Raw genomic sequence first — 10,320 nt, 5'->3', positions numbered from 1 at the left:
TCGATTGTTTCTGTTTATAAACTTTATTTAATTTTTTATAATAATATGTAATAATGTTTAATTTTTTAGTATATTCTCTTTCTGTGTTTTCTTGCTTTGTTTATTCCAAACAAGGTACCTTAATAGAAGCTTGGAAAAATTTAGCTATTTTTACTAAAATTCGGCGAGTTTTTCAAAATTTGATTACGTTGTCGTATTTAGAAACCTCCTAGAAAAAATATGTTAGAGCAAATGTAGCTTGAAATTAAATCGCTTGAAGATTGTATTTATTAATATCCTCATAAAAACAACACATGATAACAACAACATTATCGATAAGTGCGAAGTTGGAGAACGTTTTAATTGCAGTTTACAAAAAATAGAATTTTTACATTTAATTTAATTGATTTTTTATGGTCTAATTAAAACTATTCGTCAGATAACACGTTTGTTTGAATGTTTTTTTGGTGTATTTTTTCAAAAGATGTTTTGTTATTTCAAAACCAACTCTTAAAAATGAATAAACAGAAGCTTTGATCAAATATGAACACAGAGTATTTTTAGCTAGGAGTACAAAAAGGATAATAAAAAATTGTTCTTGTGGTTTTTTTAAATTTACTTTCTTAAAAAAGTATTTTGCTGTGTTTGACACCTCTTTGTTTTTAGTGCATGTTTATTTTGCTATTTTTTCTTGCCTTTGTTCTCTTAAAAAAGCTTAAATTGAGTCATTTTTATTGAAAATCGGCGACTTTTAAGAAAACCAAACCCGTTTTTGAAACGGTACAAAGTTAATAATATTTCAATAAGAATCATTCTTGCAGGCGGTAGAATGACCTATTTCACAATATGTTTACAATTTTATATTTTTTCAGTGTATTTTTAGTACTAGTAATAATTTTTGAGTTATTAAAAAAAAGCACTCGTCTCCTTTCATTTTTAAACATATTTTTCGATTTTTGTCAAAATCAACCTTAGAAAATTGAACAAGTAGAAATTTGATCAAATAAAAACGCAAAAACAGTATTATTTTAATTATAAATAAAAGGATAATAAAAATGTGTTCTTGACTTGATTGTTTCTGTTGTTTTTGAACTTTATTTCATTTTTTATAATACTATAAAATTTTAATTTTTCAATATTTTCAGTTTATTCCAAACTACCTTTAGAAAAGCCTGGAAAAATTGGGCAATTTTTACTCGAATTCCACAAGTTTTGAGAAAAACCCTATTTCAGAATTTCATATTTAAAAATTTTCTAGAAAAAATATGTTACGAGCACATGTAGCTGAAATTAAATATATGACAACATTGTTGAATTTTACAAAAAAAATTTAATTCATTTAGTTTAATTGATTTTTTTTAACTTTCTCCGTGTGTGAAATATTGTCTAATTAAAACTCTTGTCCAGTAGCGCAGATAACAAGTTTGTTTGAAACACCTGTTGATTAGAACGTCGTGTAAACTCAGTGGAGTCGACAGGAAAACAAGCTGATGAATTAAAAAAAAAACTAAATAAAAGTCCGGATTAAACGGAAACCATTTGATAATTTGTTAGAGAAAATTTAGCACCATTAAAAACCTCAATTTACATGTGATTTAATTAAAGTTGCCAATAACTGCGTTCGTAATTTTCCAATAATTTTTTAACGGCAATTTCATGGCCGTTTTTCTACTCGACTGCTCATTATTCTACCAGTGACAGATCGCTGGTCCTCCAACATTCTAAATCTTTTGTCAAAAACAACGAACCCCCTTTCTAGTTAAAAGTGTGGTCAAAACCGGCATCGGTAACAACACAATTGAAGCTATTATAATAATTTTCTCTTGTTACATTCACTTGGATAATTATTGTGTCATTTATGACGACTTGACTCGAATTTCAGAAATTTACGCTCGAGTGCCGCTGAAAAAAAAATCAGGAAAGTGAAGAAAGGACGAATTTTGGACATTAGTCACGTACGTGCTTCGTCAAAATAAACACACGGCGAATTACACAGTCACTCTCATTAATAGCCTATATCGATGCTAAACCGGCAATTAGAAGCCGTTTTAATTTACTTTCCAATCAAAGCGGACACTTTTTCAGCTTTGGTGCTGGAAATGGAGCACTTGCGTGGGCCAATTACCCAACGAAACAACGATTTTTGCCCGAAACTGATCTGCTCCGTTATTATAACGGTGGACAACTCCCCAATTCCAAGATTTGACTAATTTTCAATAAATTATTTTATTGCGGTTTGTGATACTGCTCTACTTTTTTTCAGACGTGTAAACTCGTTCGTTTCAGTACTTTTCCACATATCTTCTCTTTAAAACAATAAATCCGAGTTATTAGTCAAATAAAACATTTACGGCCGTGATTGTTTTGTTCCACGATTTTTACTTTCTACAATTAGAAAATTCCGTGTCAAAACCAACAAATTCGCGACCTTTGGCACTTGAACAATCATTTTTTTCGTGGGAAACCACTAAGAATTTTGCATTTTTCTCCAAATCAGATCGGTTACGAGCTTGTCATATTACGGAAGCTATTATATTGCCGGTAATCAAGCTTGAATAATTGGGAACTCGTGTGTTTTTTACTCTTCACAAATCTGTCCATCACTTTCATGAGCTTTGTTCGGGAAGACGGTCATTATTTAGATGGGCGTTCTTAGAATTTCTATTCATAGATCAAAGAGGAAAAGTTGATACTATTTTTATTACTCCAATCAAAAATTAATTAAAATCCGACGAAAAAATTAATTATCATAATGCACACGTTTGGTTTTTTTCACAACCGTTGAGAAAGTTCCACATATTGAAAATCTCTGATTTGAAAAATCTTTTTTATTATTTCACGTTACAAGAGTGTTATTAGCAGGTTTCACTCTTGACGCTTTTTTCTTGCACAACTGTGACTTGCAAACTGTCGTTGTTCAAATATAACGAAGGTTTTGTCGTGTTTGAATAATTATGAAATCCAATTAATTGCACTTAGCACATTAGGAAGCACGTTATGTCACTCTGGACCTTATATAACTGTTTACAAAGCATGAAAAAATCATTTGGATGGCCATAATTTCATTCTTCTTGCTTCATTATGTCCGTAAAAAAATTAATTAGCCTTGAACAACTTTAATGGTACTTTAATTTTGTTATTGTTATTCACCCGACAAGGTAAAAATTAAAATGATGCAATTATTTTGTTAAAAAACGACCAAAATGACATTTCGTGATATATCAATCTTGGGTTTATTATACTTTCCATTCTTTTTATGACAGTTGAATTGAAATTTTAGTTTCCATGATAAAATATGAGAAAGCCGCCGCAATTAATTCGCAAATTAAAAACTAAAGGAACATTTTATCCGCAAACGTCACAGAAGTGACCACTTTTATGACTAAATGTCACAAGTAATATCTTCCAACCTAAGCGTTTTTACTTTTACTATGACATTATTGACCAACGGTGTTTCTTTCTTATCTCTTGCTGCTTCAGCAATTTGTGGAGAGGCACATTGTAGCATTTGACATTTTGTCCTACTAACTGCACTAGTTAAATTAATAAACACTTTCAAAAATCTCAACATAAATTCCGGTATTAACGCGTGATGTTTGATAAGCGTTATTGTTATAATTTGAATACTTGCAAAGTGTCCTGATTATTTTGTTCATTTACTTGCTAATTATAGTGTTGCTCTTTATTACTCTCGCTGAGTATATGTTATTTGAAATAAAAGTGAGTCCTAATGTTTATTTTGCAAATAATTCAGCTGAACTTTTACTTCTAATAAAATAATATACTTACTTAGATATTATTATTTTAATCTCTCTAGATGGATTTAGTTTGTTTTTAAGACAGAAACGCCAAAGTTTTGCCTTAATAAGCCGAAAAATTACCAAATAACGTCGTAAAAGCGTTATTTTTGGCTTTTTCGAAAATTTCATCAAGTTTTTCAAACATAATCCAATTTTTTGAAAGAATTTGTCAAAACCGTACGAAATATCTTTAAATTTTTGATCGTTTCACTCGATTTAGCTCGACTTTGAGCAAGATTTCGTTAAAACAAACTAAAAAAAATACTGAATAATTTTAAAAAATGTAATTTTTTAGTGTTCGAGCACGTTTTTGAGTTAAATACTCTATTTTTTAGCAAGATTTTACGTTTTTTGCAAAACTGTTTTTGAACAAGGAACAAAGATGGAGGATGGTGTTATTTTTTGCGTTTTTCAAAAGTTTGAACACGTTTGTGATGTAAAATCGCCGTTTTTACGAGATTTTGCCAAAAAAATTGCTAAATTAGATCGTAATTGAAGTTATTTTGGTCTATTTTGCTTGATTTACTTTTCGAATCAGCCAAAAAATCACCAAATTTGGTTAAAAATATTGTTCTTTTGGTCTCTTTTGCTCGATTTACGCACTTTTGCAAAATATTTCTCAAGCAAGCGTAATGGTAAACCAAAACATATTAGGCTTGACATGTGATTTTAATCTCTCTTGAGGGATTTAGTTTGTATTTTTCGACAGAAACGCCAAAGTTTAGTAAGCCGAAAAATTACCAAATAACGTCGTAAAAGTGTTATTTTTGGCTTTTTCGAAAATTTGATCAAGTTTTTCAAACAAAATCGCAATTTTTGCAAGAATTTGTCAAAACCGGGCGAAAAATCATTAAATTACATCGACATTGGCGTTATTTTTGATCGTTTCACTCGATTTAGCTCGACTYTGAGCAAGATTTCGTTAAAACAAACTGAAAAAATTACTGAATAATTTAAAAAAAATTTTTTAGTGTTCGGGCACCTTTTTGAGCTAAATACCTACTCTATTTTTAGCAAGATTTTACATTTTTCGCAAAAATGTTTTTGAACAAGACAACAAACATGGAGAATTGTGTTATTTTTTGCGTTTTTCAAGAGTTTGAACACGTTTTTGATATAAAATCGCCGTTTTTTGCGAGATTTTGTCAAGAAAAGTGCTAAATTAGATCGCAATTGTAGTTGTACATGGTCTGTTTGCTTGATTTACTTTTTGAACCAGCCAAAAAATCATTAAATTTGGTTAAAAATATTGCTCGATTTAGTTCATTTTTCAGCCATAAACGCATTTTTTTGCAAAATCTTTCTCAAGCAAGCCTAATGGTAACCTAAAAAGCACAAATTACAAAAATACAGAAAAATGTGAACGTTCTAATCTCCAAATTAATGAGTTAAATAGTTCAAAAATCAATTAAACGCATTAACACTTTCACTGATTTTATTAGAAATATGTAAAAAAAGGAATGATATTGAATTAGTGATTTTTTAGCTTTTGGTCTGAATCGCCGATAGTTCACTCGCCTTTCACGCGTTTTTGCGCCTCCTATCGCCAATTGAATAAAAGAAAACTTTTTTCCTGACCACGAAAATAAATTTTCAAGATCGTTAATGAAAAATTAGGTTGTCTCCGATCGAATTTACTCTCGTTTCTCGCGACCGTGCTTAATTCATTGCGGTTTTATAGAGATAAAGAGAGAGTCATCTTATTCTTTTCTTCTCTGTATGCGTATGTCTGCGAGCAAAATTTCTGTTCTGTTGCGGACTTTCATGTGTGAAATGAAAGCATTTGCGCACTAAAAACAATTGCATTTTAATTGCAGTGAAACATGACCTCGAAGGGCCCCAAGTGCAGAGTGCTCCTACACCAATGTCTGGCCATCATCGTCAGGAAGGAGGGCTGCAGGGGCGACCCCGGCGACTTCTGGATGTACGAAAACGGATACCTCCTCTTCCAGGTGCGAAATCAAGTCGCCGAAAAATTTAAGCATTATTGTGTGTTTCCCCGGGCGTTTTATTTTTTATTTCAAAGTTTCAACGTAAAAATTTGTATAATTTTATTGGGCAATAAATTTCTCCGCGCTTTTGTCAATTAGCACCAGTTCAGGAAAACGTCGTGGCGAGTGGGTGCTCGCCGGAGTGGCTCTAGGCGCTCGAAAGCGGCATTTTTCCAACCGTTCGGATTATTGACCATTCTAATGGCTCTTGATTTTATGCCTTGTTATTATTGCTCTCGTAGGCAAATAAGAGGGAAAAAAAATCGAATAATTCTTCTCGCGAGAGAGGAATGGCCTTCACTCGTGGCGATGTTTGAGCAAAATATTTGACGCTTTTTTCACCACTTGTGTCAATAAAAAAGGGAAAAGGAAACGACGATTTTTAAGTGTTTGATAATTGATGTTTAAGTAAGAAATGACGAATCGAATCGTAAACAATCAATGGAATTGCCTAAGGTCGAAGATAAATTCAATCAAAAGTGAAGAATAAATTCGTTTGACTCATTGATAATAGAAATGTAGGAGACATTTATTTTTTACAGATGCTGAAAATAAAGTTGTGCACATTGCACTCAAAATTGAAAATTTTTCTTCTATAGCAACTTTCTGTGCTATTTCCGATGTCAATTTTTGACAAATAAAACATAAACTACAATTTTTAGTAGATGTACAGTGCCGGCCAAAAGTAAAGAAACAATTGATTTTTTTATTTATTTTTCATATAAGTATGAGAACGAAAACGATTTATGTGCACTAGACTTACTTCTACTTAAGATCATTTTTTATAAGTTTTTTGGTCAAGTTGGATAATGTTTCTACATACAGTGAACTTTTTACTATTTTGCTAAGGACAAAAGTAAAGAAACATTTTCATTTTACCTATTGTAAAGTTAATTACAACGTCGGTGCAAAACAGTTCCTACAAAAATTGTTCTTTAAAGAGTTGTAATTATGCCTAAAGGTAAACAACTGTCTCAAGACTTGAGAAAACTAATTATAGACAAATTTGAGGCGGGTGAGAAACAAATTGACATTGCCAAGCAATTGAACTTAAATCGCTGTGTTGTATCGAAAATAATTGCCTTATTTAAAAAAAGAAAAACTGTAGTAAGTGCTCCAAAAAGTGGAAGACCGCGTAAAACGGATAACGAGACTGATAAAAAAATTAAAAGACTTTCTCAAAATAATCCATTTTTATCTGCTGTAAAAATCAGAGAACAAATTCCAAATGTGGGTATATCAGTGAGGTCCATTCGACGAAGACTGAATGAATTTGGACTCTACGGGCGAAAACCAGCAAAGACACCGTTTATTTCTGCCAAAAATAGACAGCGCAGATTGGAATTTGCTAGAGAGCATTTAAATTGGTCACCTACTCAATGGAAAAATGTGTTATTTTCCGATGAATCAAAGTTTAATCTGCATAGCTCAGACGGAATTCAGTGGGTAAGACGACCAAAACAGGAAAGATTTAATCCTAAATACACAAAAGGGACTTTGAAACATGGTGGTGGCAGCGCTATGTTTTGGGRTTGTTTTTCCGGTGACGGAGTAGGACCACTCCACGTTATTGATGGAATAATGGACAGATTTCTTTATCTTCGTATTTTAAGAGAAGAGATGCTTCCTTTTGCTGAAGATAATATGCCGCTGAGATGGACTTTTCAACACAATAATGACCCCAAACATACAGCCAAAGTTGCAAAGATTGGATTTTAAAGGAACAAATACCTGTAAAGCAATGGCTTGCTCAGAGTCCCGATCTCAATCCTATTGAGAATCTTTGGGACCATATTGATCGTCAATTAAGAGAGGTTTCAATTCAAAACAAGAATTAATCGAAGCCGTAAAAATAACGTGGAAAAACGTAAGCTTAGAATATATTAATAAGTTAATCGATTCCATGGCGAAAAGATGCGCTGAGGTAATTAAACATAAAGGATTTGGAACCCATTATTAAACTGTAACATTTATATGTAATTATAAATTTATTGTTTCTTCACTTTTGTCCCTTGAAAAAATAAAATAAATTTTTCATTCAACAACAACTGTTTAATTCTTACTAAATTCTGTAAAATATATTTAAGAATAACCCAACAAATTACTTGTAATAAATTATATAAAAATCAAATACACCTACAATGAAATTTTAATATTCGCAAATGTTTCTTTACTTTTGGCCGATAGTGTAGAAACAAAGTACACAAAATAGTATAAAACAAGAAAACTTACGCTCCCAAAAATAGCTACTTTACAGACTCATTAAAGTCTTTAAAATGAGTCTTTTTCTCCAGCCGAATTAAAACATGTCATTTTTAAAGTCATTTTTTAAAGATTGACGAGTTTAATTAGGAAATAATTTACCGTGGCAATTCTCACTTTTAAAATTATTTTTTTAAGTCTAGGATTAAAAATAAATTATTTTTTATTTTTAATTTTTATTCAGCTTAAAAGTGAGTTTTTTGTCTCGCAATTTTGCATCCGCTCGGCTACGCAAAAGCACAATTTGCTCGCCAAACAAACATTTTTATCCAAATAAAACAATAAACTAGTTTGGTATAATATAATAATATAATAAATAATAATAATAAAATAATAATACAATAATAATAAAATCACTAAAATACAATTTTTGGCGGACTCAGCTGCTATTCCAAACTCGGCTTCGCCTCGTCCGAAGACATCGACAGTTCGTCCTCAAAACTGTACTTTAGGTATCAAATAATAAATAATAAGGTAAGTCCGGGAGATGGGCCACACTTTGCTATGAGAGATGGAGCCTCAGAAGGATTTTAAGTTACAAAGTTCATGTCTCTTAATGGTCCATCTCGTCCGGATTTATTACAGTATACAGGATGTTTTATTAATGTTGCGAAAAATTGCAACAACATTCTATTTACAAAAAATAACAGTAATTTATAAAATAAACAATAATCCTATGAAGCTTCAGACATACAGAATATACAAGGTGATTCTTTTAGGGCCGCATTAGAAACTTTTTAACTTCTAATACAGATAGGATTTGAAATTTTGTACACACCTCGAATCAACCAGTCTCGAGTTCAATTAAATTATTTTCTCAAAATGGCTGAACTACAAGAAATTGGCGCCATCTTTGAAATTTTAATTGATAACTATTTATTTTTATTGCATTTTTGAATTTTCCTCTTTAAACTGAGTAGAATGTATCTAGTTGTTAGTACTTTTCTGTCATAGTTTTTGACTAATTCAATTTTTTTGTCAAAATTTTCATTTGCAGGAGTTCATTCAGCTCTTAAATCCTTTGCGATAAATTAATATTTTTTTTTGCATTCAATAACCAAAGGTTTGAAAAGTTTTCTAGAATTTTCAAAATTGTCAACTGTCAAATTGCAGGGATAGTATAATTTTTTGAAAATGATAATTGACAACTCAGTTTTTTCAAATGAAATGACTTTATTTTTTCAACGGCAATCAAAAGTACATAAATTTGTAGAAGCACTTTTATCAACATGTCCTATAAGTACCTATCTCTTACAGTTTTTGAAATAATCACGTAAAACATGTTTTTGTTTTTTATTTTTATATTTAATCGCGTAGGCTTTGGAAAAATACAATAAAGATATGCCATAATTAATATGATGTGATGTTTTAAATGAACCTTGACCAAATGAATTTTGACCAAAAAATTGACAAAAACTATGATAGATAAGTACTAACAACTAAGTACATTTTACTCACTTTAGAGAGGAGAATTCAAAAATGCAATAAAAATAAGTGGTTACCTTTTAAAATTTCTCGTAGTTCCGGAAGTTCAGCCATTTTGAGAATAATTTAATTGAACTTAGACTGGTCGAATTGGGTTATGTACAAAATTTCAAATTCCTATCTGCATTAGAAGTTAAAAAGTTTCTAATATAGGCCCTAAAAAAATCATAGGTATAGGTAAAGAAGTTATAAGAGAGATACATGGAAAAAATGTTAAAAAAAATTTATCTATAAAAATTTCGAAGTTATAAGAGTTTAAATTTTGCACTTTGACTCTATTTATTTCTGTTGAAAAAATTATTTTCCAAGTTTTTTTGCTACAGGCCATTAGAAGAGGAAACAACGAAGCTGTATCTTAAATTGTAACTCTGTTCAATGTTATTTGTGGCTTTTATTGGGAAAATTTTTGTACCTTTATTAAATAATTGTAAAAAAACATATACAAGATCATCAGTATCATTAAATAGACATAAAAAAATGTCAAATGTCAAAAAATATATGTCAAAAATTTTTGACAGATAGAATTTTTTAAACATTTTTTTCATGTTCCTGGTATCTTATCTTGCTTGAAATTTTTCTCTGGGGCGCGAGTTCTGGCGCACCCTGTATAAGTGTTATATTAGTATGTGATACAGAGTGTTTTCTTAATGTTGCGAAAAATTGCAACCACATATTCTACATCGAAAAATAACACTAATTTGTCAAATAAACGATAGCCCTATAAACCTTTGTTACCGTTATACAGGGTGATAAAGTTTTATGATCAAAATTAAAATCTATTAGTTTCTGTCAAACCAGTTGAG

General features: G+C 30.8%; 1 protein-coding gene across 1 annotated transcript in view; it reads left to right on the top strand.

Moving 5' to 3' along the window:
* Window positions 1-10,320, top strand: part of LOC123013959 — a 28,489-nt gene that overhangs the window by 9,305 nt on the left and 8,864 nt on the right. The window contains exon 2 of the mRNA XM_044412843.1: window positions 5,597-5,731. Coding sequence (XP_044268778.1) covers window positions 5,603-5,731 — 129 coding nt within the window. The 5' untranslated portion in view covers window positions 5,597-5,602. The remainder of the gene's footprint in view (window positions 1-5,596; window positions 5,732-10,320) is intronic.

This window comes from Tribolium madens, unplaced genomic scaffold (genome assembly GCF_015345945.1).
Source record: "Tribolium madens isolate multiple individuals breed KSU strain unplaced genomic scaffold, Tmad_KSU_1.1 Scaffold_96;HRSCAF=242;Tcas5.2_LG5, whole genome shotgun sequence".
Classification (NCBI taxonomy): Eukaryota; Metazoa; Arthropoda; class Insecta; order Coleoptera; family Tenebrionidae; genus Tribolium; species Tribolium madens.
The sequence above is the reverse complement of the archived record's forward strand: the minus strand, read 5'-3'. Positions and strand labels throughout refer to the sequence as shown.